Source organism: Saimiri boliviensis, chromosome 5 (assembly GCF_048565385.1).
Source record: "Saimiri boliviensis isolate mSaiBol1 chromosome 5, mSaiBol1.pri, whole genome shotgun sequence".
NCBI lineage: Eukaryota > Metazoa > Chordata > Mammalia > Primates > Cebidae > Saimiri > Saimiri boliviensis.
The window spans coordinates 25,763,209-25,789,790 of record NC_133453.1 but is presented as its reverse complement, the minus strand read 5'-3'; the positions used below and the strand labels follow the sequence as shown (position 1 = coordinate 25,789,790).

General features: G+C 42.3%; 1 protein-coding gene and 1 non-coding gene across 3 annotated transcripts in view; both read left to right on the top strand.

Moving 5' to 3' along the window:
- Positions 1 to 5,858: 5,858 nt before the first annotated feature.
- Positions 5,859 to 5,958, top strand: LOC120364496 (small nucleolar RNA U13). Its single transcript, XR_005579745.1, has one exon. It is a non-coding gene; the product is annotated as a small nucleolar RNA U13 (small nucleolar RNA).
- A 5,664-nt stretch (positions 5,959 to 11,622) lies between these two features.
- The window catches only part of ATIC (5-aminoimidazole-4-carboxamide ribonucleotide formyltransferase/IMP cyclohydrolase), a 37,391-nt gene continuing 22,431 nt past the window's right edge, over positions 11,623 to 26,582 (top strand). Inside the window, exons 1-7 of one of the 2 annotated variants that reach the window (XM_074399058.1) lie at positions 11,623 to 11,746; positions 12,083 to 12,209; positions 13,661 to 13,737; positions 15,145 to 15,211; positions 21,776 to 21,864; positions 22,480 to 22,631; positions 23,294 to 23,450. In XM_074399058.1, coding sequence (XP_074255159.1) covers positions 11,728 to 11,746; positions 12,083 to 12,209; positions 13,661 to 13,737; positions 15,145 to 15,211; positions 21,776 to 21,864; positions 22,480 to 22,631; positions 23,294 to 23,450 — 688 coding nt within the window. In that variant the 5' untranslated portion in view covers positions 11,623 to 11,727. The remainder of the gene's footprint in view (positions 11,747 to 12,082; positions 12,210 to 13,660; positions 13,738 to 15,144; positions 15,212 to 21,775; positions 21,865 to 22,479; positions 22,632 to 23,293; positions 23,451 to 26,582) is intronic. The other variant, XM_003925569.4, reaches the window with a different exon arrangement.

Genomic DNA, 26,582 nt, shown 5'->3' with positions numbered 1-26,582 from the left:
TACTCAGGAGGCTGAGGCAATAGAATTGCTTGAACCCAGGAGGCAGAGGTTGCAGTGAACTGAGATCGCGCCACTGCACTCCAGCCAGGGCGACAGAGCAAGACTCCATCTCAAAAAAAGAAAGGAATACGTGGAGAATAATTAAGCAGAAAAAGGTTGAAGTGTTCTCCGCTTGCACCTTCGTAACCTGCTCAGTTTCTCCACTCTTGTTAAGCCTAAATGTCCTCAGGGCCCTCCTTGCATCCATTTCCATTGCCTTGTCTTCAACATCTTTGCAAACATAAAGTTTTGGTAAAAAGGAGCAAGTTTATAAATAAATTTGTGCTATGGGCACTTTGATAACTCACATTGATGTTTTGTTAACTGTAGGTCTCTCTCCTTTCTAGCTTGCATCATCCTTAAAAATGAAAGTATTTTTTAAATAAAAAATTTTTATTTATATGTAGCTTTTTCTAAATTCCTTTCCTTTTAGTCAACACAAAAGTTTTTCCTGAGGAGGCAAGAATTATGTTTATTCATTCTCTCTCTCTCTCTCTCTCTCTCTCTCTCTCTCTTTCTCTTTTTTTAAGACAGGTGTTGCTCTGTAGGCCAGGCTGGAGTGCAGTGGCATGATCTTGGCTCACTATAACCTCCACCTCCTGGGTTCAAGCGATTCTCTCACCTCAGTCTCCTGAGTAGCTGGGATTACAGGTACCCACCACCAAACCCAGCTAATTTTTGTACTTTCAGTAGAGACAGAGTTTCACCATATTGATCAGGCTGGTCTCGAACTCCTAATTTCAGGTGATCCACCTGCTTCTGCCTCCCAAAGTGCTGGGATTACAGCGTCAGCCACTGCGCCCAGCCGGATACACATTCTTAAATGCTAACTGAAAACCTAGCATTAAAGAGCCAAAGTAAATTATATTTTATTCCTCCACAGTAGATGAGGAGAAAGAAAAGAAATATATACACATATATATACATATGTTTTATATATAATATATATATATATAAAACACACATATATATATGTTTTAAAAGGATAAAATTATGTTTGGAGTTTCACAATACTTGAACTTAAAATTTGTATTTATTTATGGTTGATATGCCTTAATATCTAATGACAAAAAATGTGATAATAAATTATACTGATGCGATTCCCAAATGTTGCTTCTGCTTGAAGGATCTTTTGACATTTAGGTTCAATAACAAATAGATGCAATGTGTGGTCTCTTGGGTCTGACATTTAATCTTAATCCTAAACTAGATTGTTTAAAGGAAAGAAGACATATGACAGATGACGATTGTGTTTCATCTTATAATTGAGCATATGGAGTCTTTCTTCTTACTCCTGAAGGGTGACACATTTTCTGCCCCAAGAAAAACATCCAAGTATTTTATTATGCTCTTATTGTTCCAAGAGATCCAAAATATTTTTCTTTTGCTATCAATTTTTATATGGAGCTTTTCCAGTCATTAGATTGAAGATTTTAGTTTAACCTTGTAGGCTGAACTTTTCTTTCAAAATGCTTAGCATAGTGGTTCCAAGTTCTGAAAACATGAACTTGGTGATATATAACTATTAGCTACGTATTTGTACTGGGCATTGCCATAGCTATAGATTTGTAATGGGCATATATACATTGCTAGACATCAGTATATTTTGTTGAATAAAGTTGTATAAATAAATCTATATAAATTATTTTCCTTAAAAATGAATGCAGATGAGGTTTTTTGAAAAATCCTTAAAATATGGAAATTTACTTTCCCAGGTATTCAGCCATGATATATACTTTTAAAATTTATGTATATATTCAATTATTTTACTTTGAAAATTTCAAAATCCATATATTGGCAAGCAGCCCTAAGATAAAATAATATTTTCACATGGTGATTAGTTTTCAGCCCTCAAGCATGTGGGAAAGGACACAGTTTACCCTCCTCCTCAGAGTTTCATATAGAAATACAAGGATAGTCTGTATCAGGCTGTAGATTCCTAAAGCTTTACTGGGACTGGCATAGTTTACTAGGGCTACCGTAATGTAATAATACATACTGCATGGCTTAAACCAGAGAAATGATTTTCTCACAGTTCTAGAGTCTACAAGTTGAAAACAAAGGTAATGGAAGGTTTGGTTTCTTCTGACTTCTCTCTCCTTGGCTGGCAGATAGCTGCCTTCGCGCTGTGCACTCACATAATCATTCCTCTGTGGGGGCGCATCCCTGATGCCTCTCCCTTATCTCATAAGGACACCAGTCATTTTGAATTATGGCTCACCCTTATGACCTCATTTAAACTTAAGTATCTCTTTAAAGGCCCTATTTCTAAATATAGTCACAATATCTCTCACATAGTACTGGGGGTTAGGGCTTCACCATGTGAATTTGGAGGGACACAATTTAGCCCGTAACACAGGCTCTGTTCTACTTTTTTCAAATGTTAATTACACTTTTATTCTTTTTGGGTTTTTTTATTACACTATTTTTTTTAAATCGGAGTCATGTTCTGTTGCCCAGGCTGGAGTGCTGTGGCACAGTCTTGGCTCACTGCAACCTCTGCCTCCAGGTTCAAGTGATTCTCCTGCCTCAGCCTCGCCAGTATCTGGGATTAGAGGCACCTGCCACCATGCCCGCTAATTTTTGTGTTTTTAGTAGAGACGGAGTTTCACCATGTTGGCCAGGCTGCTCCCAAATTCCCGACCTGAGGTGATCCACCTGTCTCAGCCTCCCAAAGTGGTGAATTACAGGTTTGAGCCACTGCGCCCAATCAAATTACACTTCTAAAATAAAGTTTTAATTTAATTTTTCTTATTATTAGAAACATAACCAATCATAGAACTCAGGAATCTAGGATTTTAGAATCAGAGGAACTTACATTTCTGATCTAAAGAATTAAAATAGTACAATATAGGTTTGTCCCTGCATATCACTTAGTAACCTAGAAATAAGAGGAAGATACAAAGAATACATGTGTAAGGGTCTGATACAAAAATCCTGAATTTATGCAAACTAGATTCTATATAATCAATTCTAAGTCTCTGGATTTTTTTTTTTTTTTTTTTTTAAGACAGAGTTTTGCTCTTATTACCCAGGCTGGAGTTTAATGGTGCAATCTCGGCTCACCGCAACCTCTGCCTCCTGGGTTCAAGTAATTCTCCTGCCTCAGCCTCCCGAGTAGCTGGGACTACAGGCATGCGCCACCATGCCCAGCTAATTTTTGTATTTTTAGTAGAGACGGGGTTTCACCATGTTGACCAGCATGGTCTCGATCTCTTGACCTTGTGATCCACCCCCTCGGCCTCCCAAAGTGCTGGGATTATAGGCGTGAGCCACCTCGCCCGGCCTGTCTCTGGATTTTTAAAATAAATTCTGGCAAAACCAAGTATGTATTGGTTACCCCTTCTCTAGTTTCAGATAATTTCTAAACGTTGTAACTTATAGTTGAATCATGCTATATAAATACTATTTTAAAAGTGTTAATATAAACCTTTTCAAGAAATTCTATGCCTTACCTCAGCTAGCAATTGACAGACAATTCTTAGATTCCATCTAGATCAGTGCTGTCCACTGGAAATGACATCTGTAATTTTATTATTTATTTATTTGTTTATTTGAGACAGAGTCTCACTCTGTCACCCAGGCCGGAGTGCACGTCACCAGCTCAGCTCACTGCAACCTCTGCCTCCTGGGTTGAAGCCATTCTCCAGTCTCAACCTCCCAAGTAGCTGGGATTACAGGCATGTACCACCACGCCTAGCTAATTTTTATATTTTCAGTAGAGATGGGGTTTCACCATATTGGCCAGGGTGGTCTCAAACTCCTGACCTCAGGTATCTGCCTGCCTCAGCCTCCCAAAGTGTAGGGATTACAGGTGTGAGCCACCGTGCCCCGCCAGCATAGGTAATTTTAAATGTTCTAGTAGCCACATTTAAAAACTAAAGAGAAACAAAGTTAATTTCATTAACATATTCCATTTAACCCAGTATATCCTAAATATTGTCATTTTAACATGTAATCAATTAAAATTATTAGGAATATTTTATATTATTATTGTTCTGGTCTAAGTCTTCAGAATGTGGCATTTGTTTTATACTTACAGAACTTCTCAGTTCGAGTTGGCTGTGTTTCAAAGTGCTCAATAATCACATGTGGCTCATTGCTGCTAGAATACAGTGCAGATCCAGATAGTTGGTTATTTCAACAGTCAACAACACATGACATTAGGTGTGGCTCCATCCTATCTTTTGCTAGTGTGTTTCTGAAACAAGTATATTTATTTACTTTTCAAAATAGCTTAGGATGTTTTCAGTTACTTCTATAGATTTCAAGTCAACTGGCTTCCACAAAAATGACATTGCTTACTCAAACAATAATGTTTGAAAGTAGGATGGCCCAAGACTTGGTTAATTCAAAGCCTTCATAATGGCATTAAAAACCCCAGGCTCCTCTAATCTTTCTTAAACATCAAGATTCTCTCATAGTTAAAGGATGGCTGTCATGGTTACTATAATCATATCCAATAGAAGAAAAGGCATTGCATCTTCCTTGAACTTCTTTCTAAGACATAGAAAAAGTTTTACAAAAATATCCACTTAATACAGAAAAGACAGTAAAAAAGAACCAGAGGAACAAAAAAAGTTAGATGTATAGAAAAACTAATAGCAAAATGGCATAATTAAATATATCAATAATAACATTAAATGTGGGCCAGGTACAGTGACTCATGCCTGTAATTTCAGCCCTTTGGAAGGTTGAGGTGGGAGGACTGCTTGAACCTAGGAGTTACAGAATCAGCCTGATCAACACAGCAAGACCTTGTCTCTACAAAGAATAAAAAATTTAAAAATTAGCTAGGTTGAGGTGGCAGAATTGCTTGAGCCTAGGAATTTGAGTGTATAGTAAGGTATGATTGTGCCACTGCACTGAGCGAAAAAGCAAGATCCTGTCTCAAAACGCCACTACTAACAACAAAAAACATTAAATGTAAATGGACTAAACAATCAAACTAAGAAGCAGAGATTATAAAAATTTGTCCTCGTTTGGACAATAAATTATGGTTCACCTAAAAATAGTATATTTTTATTTGGTTGTAATGTCATTAATAGGTAGAAACTCATATTGAAATTCTAATTATACTAACATAATTGTAGGACTTTCTCAAGGACAATTCTAAGGAATTACACGCAGAATTTGGTATTGATGCAAAGTATTTAAGGTATCTTTCTCATTCTTGGAATCAGAGATTGAAAAGCAAGGATACTCAATAAGCCATTGATGGGGATATTGACCTTAGCAAAGTAAGGTAGGAGTTGAGGTAGAAAACAAAGACTGTGAACTAGGTCCCCAGATCTCTGTGAATGAATGTCTGTGTCCATGAATTGGAGGTGATGGAGACTAGGAGTAGAGAGCAGTAGAGACAGATCTTTTTTTTTTTTTTTTTTTTTAATGGAGTTTTACTCTTGTTGCCCACGTTGGAGGGCAATGGCGCTATCTCGGCTCACTATAACCTCCGCCTCCTGGGCTCAAGCGATTCCGCTGCCTCAGCCTCCCAAGTAGCAGGGATTACAGGCATGCACCACCATGCCCAGCCAATTTTTTGTATTTTTAGTAGAGATGGGATTTCTCCATGTCATGCTGGTCTCAAACTTCCAACCTCAGGTGATCTGCCCACCTCGGCCTCCCAAATTGCTGGGATTATAGGCATGAGCCACCCAGCCCGGCCAGAGACAGATCTTTTAAGCCTCTATAGTTAGTGTGTTATCTACTAGTTATTGTATTAGGCACTCAGATAAGCACAGAGAAATAAAATGTAGTCCCTGTCCATAAAGGGGGGTTCAATGTGATAGGGCAGACAGCTTTCTAAAGAAATGAATGTGATCCTTTTGCAGTTCATAAGCATGATGTTTGGGTTTTTCACGTGCATCTGTGAGAAGTACCTTCCTCAAACCCTGTTACAATGGTGGCTCACTTCTGTAATCCCAAAACTTTGGGAGGCCAAGATGGGTGGATCTCTTGAGGCCAGCAGTTTGAGACCAGCCTGGCCGACGTGGCAAAACCTGTCTACTAAAAATACAAAAATTAGCCAGTCCTGGTGGGCCACGCCCATAGTCCCAGCTACCTGGGAGGCTGAGGCCCAAGAATCACTTGAACCCAGGAGACTGAGGTTGCAGTGAGCCGAGATTGCATCATTGTGCTCCAGCCTGGGCCACAGAGCAAGTCTCTGTTTCAAAAACAACAATAACAACAAAGAAAGAAAAGAAAGAAAGAAAGAAAGAGAAAGAAAGAAAGAAAGAGAAAGAAAGAAAGAAAGAAAGAAAGAAAGAAAGAAAGAAAGAAAGAAATAGGAAAGAAAGAAAGGAAAGAAAGAAAGAATGAAAGAAAGAAAGAAAAAGAAAGAAGAAAGACAGACAGACCTTGGCTGGGCACAGTGGCTCACGCCTGTAATCCCAGCACTTTTGGGGGGATGAAGTGGGCAGATCATAAGGTCAGATGTTCAAGACCAGCCTGGCCAACATAGTGAAACCTTGTCTCTACTAAAAATACAACAATTAGCTGGGTGTGGTGGCATGTGCCTGTAGTCTCAGCTACTCTGGAGGCTGAGGCAGGAGAATCGCTTGGACTCAGGAAGTGGAGGTAGTGGTGAGGCAAGATTGTGCCACTGCATTCCAGCCTGGGCAACAAAGTGAGACTCTGTCTCAAAAAAAACAAGACAAAACAAAAAAACCTTCTTACAATGTCAGAACATTGGCACATTACCTATCTAACATTTAAAAAAGAAAGGGAGGAAACAAACAAATGAGTGCAATTCAATGATACACGTTTTATAATTAAATAAGCTCCGGGATCCCAAAAGGGGAAAGAATCAGTACATCACATGGAGGATACAGCGATCAAGAGAGCCTTTCGAGAGAGAGGTAACGTAAGACCTATTTGCTCTTGGATTCATTCTGACATTTTATTTGTAGCAACATTGGTAGTAGGAGTCCAGGTGCTGAAAAAGCTGTAACAACTATTTATGCTGATGGTGGCTATTCAGCCAAGTGTGAGATATGATAGAGACTGGAATTAAGTGGTTGACATAAGTTATCTAAAATAAGAGGCAGAGGCCAAGCACAGTGGCTTATGCCTGTAATCCCAGCATTTTGAGAGGCTGAGGCAGGCAGATCATGAGATCTAGAGTTTGAGAACAGCCTGGCCAATATGGTGAAGCCCCGACTTTACTAAAGATTCCCCAAAAATTAGCCAGGCATGGTAGCTGAGGCGGGAGAATCACTTGAACCCAGGAGGTGGAGGCTGCAGTGAGCTGAGATCGCGTCACTGCACTCCAGCCTGGGTGACAGAGCAAGATTCGGACTCAAAAAACCAAAAAACATTAAATACTTTCTTGAACAAATTTTCTTTTGCTTTTTTTCTCTCTCAGGTTATCTACCAGACCTAATTAAGCAAGCTTATCTTCTTCCAGGCTTCAACTACTACCTGAATTTCATTAACTTTCCACATTTATTTATCTTTAACCTCACTTTCATTCCTGAATTTCATTTGTATTTCCAACAATTTGCTGTTTGATTTTGACTGTGTCCTCCAATTACCTAGACTTTAAAATCAATATTTAGAAATTCAAACATATTTACCCAACCACTCACACTGACCTTACATTAAAATAAACACATGCCACAACTATTCTTTCTCTTACATATATTTTTGTATTTTGAGTATTGCCTCAGCAGCTACTCATATGACAAAGCTGGAAACAATGGCATCATCCCTAGTTCTTTTCTAATATTTCCTACATCTAATTGATTCCCCACATCCTGCTGATTTTACTTCTTTTCCACCTTCTTATGTGTGAGCGGATGCAAAACCTTCCTAACCAGTTTCTCTACTTCCTGCTATTCCAATTCATTCTTTGTATAATTGTCAGCTTTATATTTCCAAACACCTCGAGAACCTTCAAGAAAAATGTTTGCATTTCATAATAGGTCATAAATTAACTTAATCTTCTGAACTACGGTACAGAGGGATTTTGTGCCAACCTCCTGGGAATCACTTTATATAACAAACTACATCCATTTGAGTGGACAAACCCTTGGAGCAAGTCAGCTCAAGATGATGCAGCTTTATTAATCCTTGAAGTCCAATAGGAGATCCAGGATTTGGAAGGGAGATGGAGGTTTTTCAGAGAACGTGATGAGTTTACATAAGAAACAAACAACACAAAGGCAAACCAGATTATAGCACCTTCAAAGAACTGAAACAACTCATGCACGTTAAATATTTTAAGGTATATTAGTATGATTTTAGGGTCTTTGAGCTTCCTGTAGGAGGGGTGTGAAGTAAAAAGAAAAGAAATGAAAATGTAATTGTTATAGTACATATATGTTCTTTCTGTCTTTCTGAAACAATAATGCTATAATAAATGACTGGTGAAAGATGCATTCTTATCTCTGTGAAAACATCTCCCATTTCTAAGAGACTAGCTTGCTGGTGACTAGATCTTCGAAGACATACTTTGGTGCCCAGAAAGATACTTGATTAGCTAGACCAAGGGAACCAAGAAGGAGATTACATCCCTATGTTACTCTTATTAGTCTCTTTGCAGTTTGTACTTTCACTAGGCTACCTGTACTTAATTTGCTTCTTAAAATATGATGAAGACTGCAGAAAAAATATTATGACCATATTACAGGTAAAGCAACAAAGGTCCCAAAAAGATGGAGTGACTTAGCCAGGATCACAAAGCTAGTAAAAACTCATTTACTCTTTATGCCATTAACATATTAAGTCCTATCAAGTCAGGATTCTAAAACTATGGTTGAATTAATCAGAGTAAATATCTTTGTTTTTATTTTTTGAGACAGAGTCTCACTCTGATTGTACAGGGTCTGTTGTCTCAGCTCACTGCAACCTCTGCCTCCTGGGTTTAAGTGATTCTCCCACCTCAGCCTCCCAAGTAGCTGAGAGTACAGGCACCACCACCATGCCTGGCTAAGTTTTTGTATTTTTTTTAGTAGAGATGGTGTTTCATCATGTTGCCTAGGCTAGTTTTGAACTCCTGAGCTCAGGCAATCCACCCACCTCGGCCTCCCAAAGTGCTAAGATTACAGGTGTGTGCTATGTGCCTGGCCTACTTTTTGTGTTTTTCGTAGAGGCGGGGTTTCACCTGTTGGCCAGCTTGGTCTTGAACTGCTAACCTCAAGTGGTCCCCTGCTTCAGTCTCCCAAAGTGCTGGGATTACAGGCATAAGCCACCACGCCCTGCCTGCTATTTTTAAAAAATTTTCTTTAAGAGACAGAGTCTTGCTCTGTAGCACAAGCTGAATGCAGCCATGCAATCATAGCTCACTGTAACCTCAAACTCTCGGCAAAAGGGATCCTCCCACCTCGCCTTCTCAAGTAGTTAGCCCAGGCTGGTCTCAAACTCCTGGACTCAGGATTCTCCTACCTCTGCTTCCCTAAGTACTGGGATTACAGAGATGAGATACCACACCAGGCTCCAGAGTAAAAGTCTTTAAATGAAAGAGTCTGCAACAAAAGAGACTCTACAAAATCAGTTTACTGCTATGTTTTCTCTTTCTATTAATATTGTTTTGTTATACTTTCTGTGTCTACATTCTCATTCCATCATGAGCTCCTCGAGGACAGTGCTCAGGTGATATTTATCTCTGTCGTCTGACACTGTCACTGACACCATGCTTCTGGCATTTAGGCAGAAAAGGCTCAATAAAAATGTATTGAATCAAATAAACATTTGTAATTCACATGACAGACAAATGCCTGATGCCTAAGCAACTATTTATTTCTCCTTATCAATAAATGTCAGCATTGTTTTCTCCTTTCCTAGCTTTCTTTTTTATATTTTTTATTTATTTTTATTTTTTATTTTTCTCCTTTCCCTGCTTTCAGTTGAAAGCTGTAAAACCTAATGGTGACTGGCCAAGGAAATTTCCTTTTTTAAATTCAGAATTGGCAAACACACTGAAGACATGGTGATAATCTTAATATATCCCTCTTAGGAATGTGAGAAGTATTCAGAGCAAAGAATTAACTAACATATTTAGAGGTCAAAAAATTGATTTTAGTAAATAGGTATTTATTTTGGGGAGTAAAGAGATGGGAAGAATTAGAGAAAGATGAAAAGCAAAAACAAATAGCATATCAATAATGAGAAAATAACTGTTTTACAGCTGTGAGTTCCGACTAAAAGATAAGCAATGCTCTTAAAAAAAAAAAGAAAAAAAAAAGGGGGGGGGCCCGGAGTGGTGGCATACGCCTGTAATCTCAGCACTTTGGGAGGCTGAGACGGGTGAATCATCTGAGGTCAGGAGTTCAAGACTATCCTGGCCAACATGGTGAAACTGTCTCTAAAAAAAATAAAAATAAATTTTAAAAATAAAGAAAAATTAAAAAAAGATAAGCAATACTATTTTTTTGTAATATATTTCTAATATAGAATATTAAAAAAGACTTGTAGACCATGATATGTATTTTGTGGCAAAGATGTCATTTTTAGAAAGAAACATGTACAATTTTGCTTTCCGTTTTTAATGAATGAAGAAAGGTATTCCCTATCCTCTTTAACTGTCATCATTCCTCTAATCCAGGCTTGGGGAAAAGTAATATTTACAGGTTTGCAAGAAGACACCATCTTTAAGCAGCATTTAGGCACTTTTACAATACTGCCCAAATATTACAAGATAATATTATAAATTAATTTATATATTATGTAATATATTTATATATTTAATATATTAATTTTATATATTTAATAATATATAAATTAAATATATAAAAATTAATGTATTATATACATATATTTTAAAAAGTATAATTTTATAACATGGAAATCAACAATGAATGTCAATTTCACATTTTGACTGTCATCTGTGGCCTCTGAAGTCCCTCACTTAAACCACGGGGCCTCGGTTTTATTTTTTAAGACTATTAAAAAGGAGGATGGGGCTGGGAGTGGTAGCTCACACCTGTAATCCCAGCACTTTGGGAGGCCGATGTGGGAGGATCATTTGAGGTCAGCAGTTCAAGACCAGCCTTACCAACTCGGTGAAACTCTACTAAAAACAAAGTTAGCTGGACGTGGTGAGTATCTGCAGTCCCAGCTACTCGGGAGACTGAGGCAGGAAAATCTCTTGAATCTGGGAGGTGGAGTTTGCACTGAGCCGAGATCACACCACTGCCCTCCAGGCTGGGTGAGAGAACGAGACTTCCTCTCAAAAAAAAAAAAAAAAACCCGGAGGATGGTAGATGACTGTCCAGATACTTTCCAGCTTTGCCGCTATATGAACTATTCTTCTTCTTTAGTTTGTTTTCAGCATGGGTGCTTCTGGCACTTTTATCTACATTCCAGCCTCTGGAGCCTGGCTGCCTAGGGTAACAGGCGTTTGCCCAGAGCCCGTGGGGTGGCCTCACTTCGGGGGCGCGGGCAGATCGCTGGCTTCCACGCCTTGACTTTGGGATCGCAGGCGGGATCCTTTCCAGCCCAAGCTCCCCGCCCAGGCGCGCCACGCAGAGCCCCGCCCCACCCCACCGCCCCCTTCCGCCCCTGGGCAGCGATTTTTCCTATGAAATTGCGCAGAGCAGGGAGCGGGGCGGGGCCGGAGGGCCACGTGGCAAGACGGAGGCAGCTCCGCCCACCCGCTTCCTGAGCCGCTGCTCCTGGCCGCCCTCCTCTCTGCACACGTGGTGTCTCCGGTGCTGCCTCCCGCTCGCCCCGGACCCAGCGCCTGCAGTCATGGCTCCCGGCCAGCTCGGTGAGCCCCTAGCGGAGCGGCGCGGTCTGCGTCCCCGCTCCCGACCCCCATGCTCCCGCCATGGCGAATGCCGGCGGGACCTGGCATGGCAGGGACGGCGCTGCGGGACTGAAAGCCAATCCCCACCCCCTGGCCAGCCCCAGCCCGCGTGGGACCCGCTTTAGAGCAGCTCTCGGGTGTAGGACCTGGGAAGGCCCCTGCCAGGCCTGTGAACGCTGGGCCCCGGTGCTGGCCTTGCGATTCGAGACTCTCCTCCCCCAGACCCTCCCAAGGCCTTGCAGAACACAATGCAACAGTGTGCTGGGAGTCATGAAAAACAATGTCTTCTCTTTTCAGCCTTGTTCAGTGTCTCTGACAAAACCGGCCTTGTGGAATTTGCAAAGAACCTGACCTCTCTCGGTTTGAATCTGGTCGCTTCCGGAGGGACTGCAAAAGCTCTCAGGGATGCTGGTCTGGCAGTCAGGTAAGGCTCAGCTAGTCCCATCAGGAAAAAAGTGTGATCACATTAACCAGGAAGTGTTGTATTGCAGGCACCAGGAGCAGAATGCCTTATTTATTCCTTCCAGCAGCGCTGTGAGGTTGGCACACTACTTCCCCAGTTTGTGGAAGAGGAAAGTGAGGCTCAGAACTTTTAAGACCCTGGAAGGCCGGGTGCGGTGGCTCACATCTTTAATTCCAGCACTTTGGTAGGCCAAGGTGGGTGGATCACTTGAGGTCAGGAGTTCGAGACCAGCCTGACCAACATGGTGAAACCCAGTGTCTTAAAAAAAAAAAAAAAAGGTAGTCAAAATGGATCATAATTCTTAACATGTTAATATATACTTTTCTAGCATTTTTATAAGCATGTACTTTATTTCATAGCTTACACAGAAGATAGATGCAGTTTTGCTTCCTTCTTTATTTTTATATTTGTTTATTTGAGATGAAGTTTCGTTCTTGTTGCCCAGGCTGGAGTGCAGTGGCGCGATCTCGTCTCACTGCAGCCTCTGCCTCCTGGCTTCAAGCGATTTTCTTGCCTCAGCCTCCTGAGTAGCTGGGGTTACAGGTACCCACCACCATGCTCGGCTAATTTTTTTGCATTTTTTTTAGTAGAGACGGGGTTTCATCATGTTGGCCAGGCTGGTCTCAAACTCCCAACCTCAGGTGATCCACCCACCTCGGCTTCCTAAAGTGCTGGGATTACAAGCATGAGCCACTGCACCTGGCCAAGGATATTTTTAATGATTTTTGTTGTATACTGCCAAATTCTCAGTTGTATTTCTTGGTAATATTTAATTAGTATGGCATATGATTCAATTTCTAAATTCTCTGAAAATTATAAAACTAGTACTGGAATATTTACCAGCTTTTCTGAACATACAACAGGTAGGAATATGTTTTTTGGTTTTTTTAAGATTTTTTTTTTAAGAGATGGGGTCTTGCTGTGTTGCCCAGGCTGGAGTCCATTGGCTATTCACAGGCGCAATCCTGCTACTGATCAGCTTGGGAGTTCTGACCTGCCCCATTTCCGTCCTGGGCTGGTTCACCCCTCCTTAGGCAACCTGGTAGTCCCTGCTCCCGGGAGGTCACCATATTGATGCCAAACTTAGTGCAGACACCCAGTTGGCATAGCGCGCTACAGCCCAGAACTCCTGGACTCAAGCAATCCTCCTGCCTCAGCCTCCTGAGTAGCTGGGACTACAGGCACATGCCACCGCGCCTGGCAGGAAATAATGTTAAATAACATTTTTTTTTGAAAAGTAAATAGAATTTTACATAAGAAATCGAGTATAGTGGAAGACTGAAAAAAAATCAGAATTTTCTTGTTGAATTCAGGCTCAAAATCTTTTGAAATGAAAACAGTAGATGCTTTGAATAGTGTAAAGTAACAATTCAGCCATACCAGTAGTACTATTCTGTTGATCTGTTTTTCAGAGATGTCTCTGAGTTGACAGGATTTCCTGAAATGTTGGGGGGACGTGTGAAAACTTTGCATCCTGCAGTCCATGCTGGTAAGTGGTTGGTATCTTCAGTGTAAAACAGTGATTTTCAGGAATATTTTATTTGATAATATCCTAAAATTAAGGAAGAAAAAGGCTCAAGAGAAATTTACATATAAAGTTAATATTATGAAGTTGCTGCCACATTTCGTAAAACGTTAGAACCTGTTTAAAATCTGGCTTGTCTTATTACTTGATGAATTTAGATTGTTTTCTTCCACTTGGTATTAGTCCTGACCTAATACCTAATGTAGAGTCTGGTATTTCCTATGTGTTGCTGAAGATACTTAGATTTCATAATAGGAAAAGACTTTTACAATAATTCAAACTTAGAATAAAGCATCGCAGTGTAACTGACTTGCAAAAGAATTTTTCTTCAAAGTGCTTTACATTTGTTCACTCACCTGAGAATGAATTGTATATAAACCAAAATGGCAAGAAACTGATATACTTCTAGTTTGTCGGTTGTGGTACAATTTGAATAAAGCTGAATAGCTACAGATCATCAGACGAGCCATTGACTTACGGGAACACGTAGACCGTTCTGGAACTAGCAGCAGTTTTGTAAACTTCGTTTTACATTTTTTACATTTCATTGCTCATGGAAAGGATATCAAGTACTAAAGAAAAAATTTTTAAATATGTCTTTTTTTTTTGAGACAGGTTTACACTCTTGCCCAGGCTGGAGTGCAGTGGTACACTCTTGCCCAGGCTCAGCACAGCCTCTGCCTGCCTCCCAGGCTCAAGCAGTTCTCCCAACTCAGCCTCCCAAGTAGCTGAGACTACAGGCATGTGCCACCATGCCCAGCTAATTTTTGTTTTTTTAGAGACAGGGTCTCACTTTGTTGCCCAGGCTGGTCTCGAACTCCTGGGCTCAGGTGATCCTCTTGCCTTCCCCTCCCAAAGTGCTGGTATTACAGACGTGAGCCACTGTGAACAGCCAGATTTATCTGCTAATTCTAATTTTTTGTTTGATAACTCTTCAGCTATATGTTTGGTATTCTTTAATTAAGAATACTAAGCTGGGCATGGTGGCTCTAACCAGTAGTCCCAGCACTTTGAGAGTTGAGATAGGAGAATTGCTTGAGCCCAGGAGTTTAAGATCACCATGGGCAACATGGCAACTCCCCGCTTCTCTTTAAAAAATGAAATGACCAGCTGCAGGGGGTGGTGCATGCCTGTAGTCTCAGCTACTTGGGAGGCTGAGGTGGGTGGATTGATTGACCGTGGGAGGTGAGGGCTGTGGTGAGTCGTGATAATGCCACTGCACTCTAGCCTGGACGATAGAGCAAGACTGTCTCAAAAAAATTTTTTTCTTCAATCAAGAGGATTTCATTTGATGGAAGATATTATTGAAAGAAATTTTTTAATCTGACCTGTTTTTTGAACCTAATACTTTGTTTAACTTTGTTAAATTAGGAATCCTGGCTCGCAATATCCCAGAAGATAATGCTGACATGGCCAGACTTGATTTCAATCTTATAAGGTAAAAACCTGAAGCTGAACTTTTAACACATTTTGGACCAACGACAAAGACTATGACAAACCTGGTATCCTTGTTTTTTCTTACTCACTATAAACCTTTACTGTGTACCTTCTGTATGACTTTGTCTGTGTGTAAGCATTGCCAGATTTATATTACCAAAATACATACTTAAGTTTTTTAGGAAGTTACAATCTAAATCTTAGTATGTGTAGGTTGAGTATCCCTTATCTGAAATGCTTGGGACCCAGAACTGTTTTGGATTTCAGATTTTGTAATATTTGCGGATAATATCAACTGAGCATCCCTCAGAAATCCACAATGCTCCAGTAAGCATTTCCTTCGAGTGTCAGGTTGACACTCAAAAAGTTTCAGATTTTGGAGCATTTCAGATTTCAGGGATTATCAGCCTGCACAGCCAACTGAAGTTATTTGCATAAAGATACTGGCTTTTTCTTTTAAATATATATAACAGCTCTATTGAGATCTAATCCATGTACCATACAGTTCACCAGTTTAAAATGTATAAATCAGTGGTTCACAGAAGTTTTGCAACCATTACTGTGTTAGTCTATTCTGTGCTGCTATAAAGGAATACTTGAAGCTGGGTAATTTATGAAAATAGGTTTATTTTGGCTCATGGTTCTTCAGACTGTATGAGAAGCATGGTGCCAGCATCAGCTTCTGGTGAGGGCCTCAGTAAGCTTACAATCACAGTGGAAGGCAGAAGGGGAACTCACATCACATGATGTGAGAGGAAGCAAGAAAGAGGGAGAGGAAGAGTTGCCCGGCCCTTTAATTTTTTATTTTATTTTATTTTATTTTGAGACAGAGTCTCGCTCTGTTACCTAGGTTGGAGTTGAGTGGCACAATCATGGCTCACTACAACCTCTGCTTCCCGCATTCAAGCAATTCTCCTGCCTCAGCCTCCCTAGTAGATGAGACTACAAGGGTTCATCACCGTGCCTGGCTAATTTTTACTATTTTTTGTAGAGATTGGATTTCATCATGTTGGTCAGGCTGGTCCTGGAACTCCTGAACTCAAAGGGTCCTCCCGCTTAGCCTCCCAAAGTGGTGGAATTAGGTGTGAGCCACCGTGCCCAACCTGCCTGACTCTTTTAAACAACCAGCTCTACATGAACACAGAGTGAGGACTCATTATGGGGAGGGCACCAAGCCATTCATAAGGGATCTGCCCCCAGGCCCCAATCAACTTCCACCAGGCCCCACCTCCAGCACTGGGGATCACATTTCAAAATGAAATTTGGAGAGGACACACATCAAACCATATTAATTGCCACATCCAATTTTCGAACGTATTCATCACCTCCACCCCAAACCCTATACCCATATGCATTTATTCTCCATTTCCCCAGCACCCTCCAGCCTTGGCAACCATGAATTATTCTGTCTCTGATTTGCCTGTATTGGACATTTTCATATAAATGGAATCCAACAGCATATAGTGGTTTTGTTCCTGGCTTCTTTCACTTAGCGTGTTTTCAAGGCCTATCCGTGTTAGAGCATAGTATCAGTACTTCATTTCCTTTTCAGTGCTGAAAAATAATCCACTGTGTGGTCATACCCTGTTTTTATTTATGAGCTCATTTGTTGATGGACATTTGAGTTGTTTCTGCTTTTTGAACATTGTGAATAACGCAGCTATAAATATTTGCATACAAGTGTTTGTGTGGACATATATATTCATTTCATCGGGGTGCCTAGCTAGGAGTGGAATTCCTTGGTCGTATGGTAACTATGTTGAACTTTTGAGGAACTGGGACCCTGTATTTCAGGGCGCTGCACCGTTTTACATTGCCAGCAGCAGTGTGCTGGTTGGGCTTCCAGTTCTCCACATTCTCATCAACATTCTGTCTTTTTGACTCTAGTCATTCTAAGGGGTTGTGAAGCGGCATCTCATTGTGGTTATAATTTGCTTGCCAAATAATGTGAAACATCTTTGCATGTGCTTCCTAGCCAGTTGTGTGCTTTCTTTGGAGAAATGTCTGTTCAGATCCTTTGCCCGTTTTTAGTTGAGTTACTTATCTGTTTATTATTGAGTTGTAAGTTTCCTCTCATTCTGTGGATTGTGTTAGCATTTCTTGATGGTGTACTTTGAGTGTCATGACCTTTTTTTTTTTTTTTTTTTTTGTTTTGGAGACAGTCTTATTCTGTCACCCAGGCTGGAGTACAGTGGTGTGATTTTGGCTCACTACACTACAACCTCCCCATCCTGGATTCAAGCGATTCTCCTGCCTCGGCCTCCCTAGCAGCTGGGATTACAGGTGCATGCCACCCCACTTGGCTAATATTTTTGTATTTTTAGTGGAAACGGGTTTTCACCGTGTTGGCCAGGCTGGTCTGGAACTCCTGACCTCAGGTGATCCACCTTCCTTGGCCTCCCAAAGTGCTGGGATTACAGGCATGAGCTACCGTTCCCTGCCCACAAGTTTTAAATTTTGATGATGTCCAGTTTATTTTTTCTTTTGTGGCTTGTGATAATGGTGTCATATCTAAGAAACTATTGCCTAATCCTGGGTGATAAAGAATTTTTTTTTTTTTTGAGATGGAGTTTTGTTCTTGTTGCCCAGGCTGGAGTAGAGTGGCATGATCTCGGCTCACTGCAACCTCTACCTCCCAGGTTGAAGCAATTCTCCTGCCTCAGCCTCCTGAGTAGCTAGGATTAACAGGTGCCCACCACCACACCTGACTAATTGTTTTGTGTTTTTCGTAGAGACAGGGTTTCACCATGTTGGCCAGGCTGGTCTTAAACTCCTGACCTCAGGTGGCCCGCCCACATCGGCCTCCCAAAGTGCTGGGATTACAAGCGTGAGCCACCGCACCTGGCCTGTGTATGTTTTCTTTTAAGAATTATTTTAGTGTTAGCTCTTATACTTCAGTATGGTTCATTTTAAATTATTTTTTATATGTAGATACAAAATAGAGGTCTTACTTTATTTTGTATGTGGCTGTCCATGTGGATGTCTTGGCATCATTTGTTGAAAAGACTGTTCTTTGCCCCCATTAAATGGTGTTGGCACCCTTGGCCTACGTGCTTGTTGTGATTCCAGTACTACATCATGAGTATAGGAAACTTTGAAATCAGGAAATGTGAGTCCTCCAACTTCATTTTTCTTTTCTTTTTCTTTTTTGAGATAGAGTCTTACTGTATTGCTCAGGCTGGAGTGCAATGGCGCCATCTCGGTTCACTGCAACCCCTGCCTCCCAGGTTCAACTGATTTTCTTGCCTCAGTCTCCCAAGTAGCTGGGATTACAGGCCTGTGCCACCACACCCAGCTAATTTTTTTTTTTTTTTCTTGAGACGGAGTTTCGCTCTTGTTACCCAGGCTGGAGTGCAATGGCACGATCTCGGCTCACCGCAACCTCCGCCTCCTGGGTTCAGGCAATTCTCCTGCCTCAGCCTCCTGAATAGCTGAGATTACAGGCACACGCCACCATGCCCAGCTAATTTTTTGTATTTTTAGTAGAGACGGGGTTCCACCATGTTGACCAGGTTGGTCTCGATCTCTTGACCTCGTGATCCACCTGCCTTGGCCTCCCAAAGTGTTGGGATTACAGGCTTGAGCCACCGTGTCCGGCCTTAATTTTGTATTTTTAGTAGAGATCGGGTTTCCTTATGTTGTCAGGCTGGTCTCAAACTCCTGACCTCAGGGAATCCACCTGCCTTGGCCTCACAAAGTGAGATTACAGGCATGAGCCACCAAACCTGGTCCAATTTCGTTTTTCTTATTCAACATTGCTTTGACTCTTTAGGGTCCGTTGCATTTCCACATGATTTTTAGAATCAGCTTGTCCATTTCTGCAAAACATCACAGTTGGAATTTTCGTAGGGATTGTGTTGAATCTGTAGATCAATTAGGGAAATGTTGCTATCCTAAGAATATTAAATCTTCTAGTCCTTGAACATGGAGTGTCTTTCTATTCATTTAAATTCTCTTCAATTTCTTTTAACATTGTCTGTGAAGTAGAATTGTTTCTTAAATTTTTTCTCATTCATTGCTAACGTATATTTTAATACAATTGATTTTTGTATATTGATCATATATCCTGCAGCTTTCCTAAACTCATTTATTCGTGCTAAGAAGTTATTTTTTGTGAGTTCCTTAGGATTTTCTGTATACTAGATGATATCATCCGCAAATAGAAATAACTACACTGTTTTCTTTCCAGTCCTGATAGCTTGTATTTTATTTGCTAATTGCCCTGGCTAGAACTTCAAGTACAGTGTTCAGTAGAAGTGGTAAGAATGGACATTCTTGTGTTTCTTTTTTGAAATGGAATTTCACTCTTGTCACCCAGGCTGGAGTGCAATTGTGTGATCTTGGCTCACTGCAACCTCCGCCTCCCAGTTTCAAGCGATTCTTCTGCCTCAGTCTCCCAAGTAGCTGGGATTACAGGCGCGTGCCACCTTCCCCTGTATAAAAACAGCCTACTATTTTTAGTAGGGACACGATTTCACCATGTGAAAGACCAGACTGGTCTCAAACTCCTGACCTCAGGTGATCTGCCTGCCTCGGCCTCCCAAAGTGCTGGGAAGTGTGTGCCACCACACCCGGCTTCTTGTCTTGTTTCTGAGTTTAGGAGAAAGGTATTTAGTCTTTCACCATCAAGTATGATGTTAGCTGTGAGTTTTTCTTACACTTTGTCATGTTCAGTAAGTTCCCTTCTATTTTTAATTTGTTGAGTGTTTTTATATGAATAGCTGTTGAATTTTGTAAATGCTTTTTGTACATCTATTGAGATGATCAGATGGTCTTTGCATTTTTCTAGGTTCAATTTATTAGTGTTTTGTTTAGGGTTTTTTTTGTGTCAAGATACCTAAGAGATACTGGTCTCTAGTTTTCTTGTGACATTTGTCTGGTTTTAGTAGGAGGGCATAGACTTAATAAAGATGGGCTTCAAAGTGTTTCCCTTCCTCTTGTTTTTCTGTTTTTTTATTTTTTATTTTTTTAATTAGTTTTCAGCAATTAGACTTGTTTCACCAGGGAGCCTGTCCCACAGCTCCTCACACTACAGTCCTAGGGATGGAACTGTACTTCACTGATGGTTAATTTTAGATTACTTCTGTATTTAATTTAATTTTTTTTTTTTTTTTTTTTTCTTGAGAGACGGAGTCTCACTCTCCCCCAGGCTGGAATGCAGTGGCATGATCTGGGCTCACTGTAACCTCCACTTCCCAGGTTTGAGCAATTCTCTTGCCTCAGCCTCCTGAATAGCTGGAATTACAGGTGGACATCACCACACTGGGCTAATATTTGTATTTTTAGTAGAGACAGGGTTTCACCATATTGGTCAGACTGGTCTCGAACTACTGACCTCGTGATCCACCTACGTTAGCCTCCCAAAGTACTGGGATTACAGGTGTGAGCCACCATACTCAGCCTACCTCTGTATTTTAAATTAATCTTTTGGCATTCCTGCTACCATCATTTTTATGACCTCTCCGAAGGCAAAACAGATGTCTCACCCTTAGAATGCACCAATATTTTTCGTCATTGTACCAATCCACTGGAAAAAGAATCTAAATTCTAATGTCCTGGATAATAGTGATCACATTCCAAAATGAGGATGTTATCTGTCATCTTGTGCTTTATACTTCTGTTAAAATGGCTTGGTGGTGCTGGGTAGCTAAGGTTATGCAGGCAGTAGCATAGCAGTGTGGCGTGGAGAGAGGGAGTACTGTGTAGCCAGCTCCAGAGAGCACCTGCTGACTAAATTACCTCTGCTCTACCCCAGCAGGACACCCTGATTTTTTTTTTTTTTTTTTGAGACAGAGTTTTTTTTTGCTCTTGTTACCCAGGCTGGAGTGCAATGGCGCGATCTCGGCTCATCGCAACCTCCGCCTCCTGGGTTCAGGCAATTCTCCTGCCTCAGCCTCCTGAGTAGCTGGGATTACAGGCACGTGCCACCATGCCCAGCTAATTTTTTGTATTTTTAGTAGAGACGGGGTTTCACTATGTTGACCGGGATGGTCTCGATCTCTTGACCTCGTGATCCACCCGCCTCGGCCTCCCAAAGTGCTGGGATTACAGGCTTGAGCCACCGCGCCCGGCTACACCCTGATTTTTTAACACGCTCTTTAGAATTCTAAAAGGTCAGGCTCACCGTTAATATTTTAGTTCTGTGTGGCTTTTGGTCACATTAAAAATACTGGCTTGAGCGCCGGGCGCGGTGGCTCAAGCCTGTAATCCCAGCACTTTGGGAGGCCGAGGCGGGTGGATCACGAGGTCGAGAGATCGAGACCATCCTGGTCAACATGGTGAAACCCCGTCTCTACTAAAAGTGCAAAAAATTAGCTGGGCATGGTGGCGCGTGCCTGTAATCCCAGCTACGCAGGAGGCTGAGGCAGGAGAATTGCCTGAGCCCAGGAGGTGGAGGTTGCGGTGAGCCGAGATCGCGCCATTGCACTCCAGCCTGGGTAACAAGGGCGAAACTCCGTCTCAAAAAAAAAAAAAAAAAAAAAAAAAACTGGCTTGTTTTTTCCCCTAGATAGCTGTAAATCACGTGAGTGGAGTTTTTAGTGACAGCCAAATTTGTCTCTTTTAGAGTTGTTGCCTGCAATCTCTATCCCTTTGTGAAGACAGTGGCTTCTCCAGGTGTAACTGTTGAGGAGGCTGTGGAGCAAATTGACATTGGTAAGTCAGAAAAACCATTTTAGAAGACTGAGAGAGGAGAGGATTGTTTAAATTTTAATGAGATTTCACTTTGACTTTGATTATTGAGGAAATAGATACTTCTACTGGATTTTGTTTGGGGATTACTATAATTCATTTATCTTTTCTAAGCTATTATTTTTTGTGCAGAAATTCATCCAGGTTATTTCCTGATTTTTTTTTTTTTTTTTTGAGACAAGTCTTGTTCTTTTGCCCAGGCTGGAGTGCAGTGGCACAGTTCCGGCTCGCTGCAACCTCCACTTCCTGGGCTCAAGTGATTTTCCTGCTTCAGTCTCCTGAGTAACTGGGATTACAGGCACACATCCTCATGCCTGGCTAATTTTTTTTTGTATTCTTAGTAGAGACGGGGTTTCGCCATGTTGGCCAGGATGGTTTCGAACTCCGGACCTCAGGTGATCCACCTGCCTCAGCCTCCCAAACTTCTGGGATTACATGTGTGAGTCACCACGCCCAGCTTATTTTTCTGATTTTTAAGTCAAGAATTAAAATGAAAGTACATGCATAGTGGCTTTATTTGAAAGAGGTTCATAAGCTGTCAGGGACATACAAAATCAATACATCTTTTGTTCTTCAAAGGTGGAGTAACGTTACTGAGAGCTGCAGCCAAAAACCACGCCCGAGTGACAGTGGTGTGTGAACCTGAGGACTATGTGGCAGTGTCCACAGAGATGCAGAGCTCCGAGAGCAAGGACACCTCCTTGGAGACTAGACGCCAGTTAGCCTTGAAGGTGGGATGCACATTCATGATATTGTAAGTTACATCCATGGAGTGCCATGTTTGCCAAACCAAGCAGTATTCAGTTATTGGTAGATTGCATCACCTACCAAAGCTCTGCTCAGAGCTGCTATCCTTTTGTTAAAAATAGAGAGACCAGCTATAACAGGTATTCTGTCAAAGCCATTGAAAGACGGCTGAGTGCAGAGGCTCACGTCTGTAATCCCAGCACTTTGGGAAGCTGAGGTGGGCGGATCACCTGAGGTCAGGAGTTTGAGACCAGCTTGGCCAACATGGTGAAGCCCTGTTTCTACTAAAAATATAACAATTAGCCAGGTGTGGTGGCATTGCTCCTGTGGTCCCAGCTACTTGGGAGACTGAGGCAGGAGAATCACTTGAACCGAGGAGGCGGAGGTTGCAGTGAGCCGAGATCGAGCCTCTGCACCCCAGCCTAGCAGCAGAATGAGACTCTCTCTCAAAAAAAAATATTGAAAAATTTGGAAAGGGGTAATTTGTTGGGCCGTTCAGTTCTTTGGTGTCATTCATGTGTGTATGTGTTGTGCAGCCACCAAATAGCACTGAATGGTGAGGACATCTTGTTTGCCATGGACCTAGAAAACTGTCCCCACTTTGGAAAGTGCTGCTAGTGTCTCACAAAACTTCCGCTCTTTGTAGGCATTCACTCATACGGCACAATACGATGAAGCAATTTCAGATTATTTCAGGAAACAGTACAGCAAAGGCATATCTCAGATGCCCTTGCGGTATGGAATGAACCCTCATCAGACCCCTGCCCAGCTGTACACACTGAAGCCCAAGCTTCCCATCACAGGTAAAGCCTGAGCGTTCCGTGGCGCGGTTTGTAGTGTTTGGAGACGTGTGTGATTCTCTGTTGCGTCTGATGTGGTTCACATTTAGAAGATGATACGTTCCATAGTGCCTATTTGGTTTGAGATGCCATTTGGACCTAAGAGTACAGATGTTGAGGTAGTCTGGAGTTCTGTAAAGATGTCATGAGGGAGATGGAGATTGGAATGTCTCTGCCATGTAGATGTTTTCTAAAGACATGAGACAGGATGGGATGGCCTGGGCTTCATAGAGAGGAGGATCAAGAATAGTTTGCGGTACTTCTAGGGTTGGTGGGTATACAGTGCACGAACCAGCAGAAGAAAACTTGTGCGATTCTAGCCTTTTTGAATGCATTTGAGAACAGAAAAGGGACTCTTTGTTTTGCACATGTTGTAAGAAGAAGCAATTTCCTTGTAATGTTGGATCTAGTAGCCCAGTTGAAGTGGGCCAAAGGAGAACTGTGATGTTAAGAACTAACAATGAAGAAGACATTTCTTGGTGGCACGTGCCTGTTGGATACCAGCCCCAACCCCATACGTGGGTACCTGTACTCCTGGCGGTGACCAGGGATTGAGGAAAGGAAATAATGACAGAATTTACAGCATGGGAACCTCGTGGGCCCCACGCTCTGGGCTCCAAACACTTTCATTATGTGCGTAATGTCACTGATCTTATGGACGTGGAAAGGGAGGTTGAAGGGGTAGGTAAGATGGCGGGGAGCACTTGAGATCCTTCTAAGACACGCTAAACTCGTACTCGGAGTTTATCAGTGATATCAGGGTGCAGCTGCATCAGAAGTATAGCGGATGAGGAGCCACCCGGTCTGAGCACACCCAGTGCATCGAGGGGCTGTTATCTCTCCGTATTCCGAAAACCTAGGCAGAGCCTGAGGTGTTCCCTGATCTCTGCCCTTCAGGTCTTCTCTCCTCCTTGCCAGCTCCCGTCTGCAAAGACCCTCCCGGATCTTGTGAGCAGAGTTGCCTCCCTTCTCAGAGATCTTTGCACAAGCCCTCTTTATGAGACCCTCATGCAGTCTCCATGTTGAGAAGGCATTCGTGGGACCAGAGTGGTATTCGTGGGACCTCTGTAACCACCCTGCGGTGTTCCCGGTGTTACTGCGCTCTCAGATGGTTTTTACCTTAGGCTTCCTGTTGCCGCTTGATTTCCAATTAACTGCGCCAGTGATATAGATTAGTTCAGTGTATAAACTTCAGTGTACGCTGAGCCAAGCAAGTTTATAATTATTTAGCTAGAATTAACATACGTCTCCCCTGGCCATCTTGACCCACACACGCCTGCAGTCCCAGCTACTCAGGAGGCTGAGGCAAGAGAATCGCTTGAACTCAGAGGGGGAGGTTGCAGTGAGCCTAGATGGTGCCACTGTATTCCAGCCTGGGTGACGGAGAGAGTGAGACTCTGTCTCAAAAAATCAGAAAAAGAAAAAAAAAAAAAAAGAGAGAGATATCTGTGAACAGAGAGATTAGGACTTCCCATGGGTTTGTAGAGTTATCAGAGGGTTTTTAAATTTGTGTCCTGTTTTGTTCCAAAGGTGGGCTGTGAGAGCCTGTTCTGCTCTGGTACAAGGGAGAGTGGGGACAGAGACACAGGTGAGAGCCCCAGGCATACAGGCCTTGGAAGCACTGCTGGGTCAGCTGGCCTTGGGTGAGAGCAAGGGCAGCCTCCTTCTTGCCTGGAGCACGTGGATCAGCATTTGGTGGGAGGTACAACCTGGGCTTCCTTTCGCGATCACCAGCTGAGAGTGGGAGAAGAATCTGAAATAGTCTTCATGTTTAGTAGATTCCTACATTCTATTCCACCTCAGCTAGATTTTTTTTTTTTTTTTTTTTTTGATTAAGATGATGGAGTCTCACTCTATCACCCAGGCTGGAGTGCAGTGGTGCGATCTTGGGTTCAAGCTGTTCTCCTGCTTCAACCTCCCGAGTAGCTGGGATTACAGGTGTGCACCACCATGCCTGGTACAGTCGGAGTTTCACCATGTTGGCCAGGCTGGTCTCAATCTCCTGACCTTGTGATCTGCCCACCTCGGCCTCCCAAAGTACTGGGATTACAGGTGTGAGCCACCACACCTGGACTCATACATTTTGACGCTAACACTTCCCAAGTCCCCACAGACACCCTGTAAAGTCCCCTAGACTGAAATAATCTTAATTAATTTGTTTTCTCTCTTGGCCTTTCTGTGTTTCGCAGCACGGTAATCTTTTAAAAATGTAATCAGATGATGTCAGACCCTACTTAAAACCATTGCTTGCCTTTTTGTTTTGTTTATTTTTTGAGAGGGAATCTTGCTCTGTCGTGGATGCTGGAGTGCAGTGGCTCCTTCTCGGCCCACTGTAACCTCCGCCTCCCAGGTTCAAGCAGTTCTCCTGCCTCAGCCTCCCGAGTAGCTGGGACTACATGCGCACACCACCACGCCCAGCTAATTTTTGTATTTTTAGTAGAGATGGGGTTTCACCGTGTTGCCCAGGCTAGTCTCAAACTCCTGAGCTCAGGGAGTCTGCCCGCCTCGGCCTCCCAGAGTGCTAGCATTACAGGTGTGAACCACCTCGCCTGGCCTCCTTGGCTTTTCTTAAGCACCTTGCCCTGCCCACAAACCCTGTGCCGCCTGCCTCCCTCCCATCTGCTCTGTCTGCAGCTCTCCCTGCCACTGCTCCCAGGGCATCTCCAGTGGGCCCAGCTCCTTCCACTCCAGCGGCTCTGGCTCCTTGTCCCCTTCACCCAGAATTCTCCCCTCTGCCCTTCACGATCCTGGTTTCTTGTCATTCAGGCCTCACCTTCTTAGAGAAACCTTCCTTGACCACTTAGACCGAAGTAGCTGCCCGTTAGGCTTTCACCCTGTCATCCCGTTTTGCTGCACATGATGTTTCTGTTCAGTCTGTTAAAGTTGTCTTCCCCTCATTAGAATGTCAGCTTTTTTTTTTTTTTTTTTTTTTAAGACAGAGTTTCACTCTTGTTGCCCAGGCTGCAGTGCAATGGCGCGATCTAAGCTCACTGCAACCTCTTCCTCCCGGGTTCAAGTGATTCTCCTGCCTCAGTCCCTCAAGTAGCTGGGAATACAGGTGCCTGCCATCACACCTGGCTAATTTTGTACTTTTAG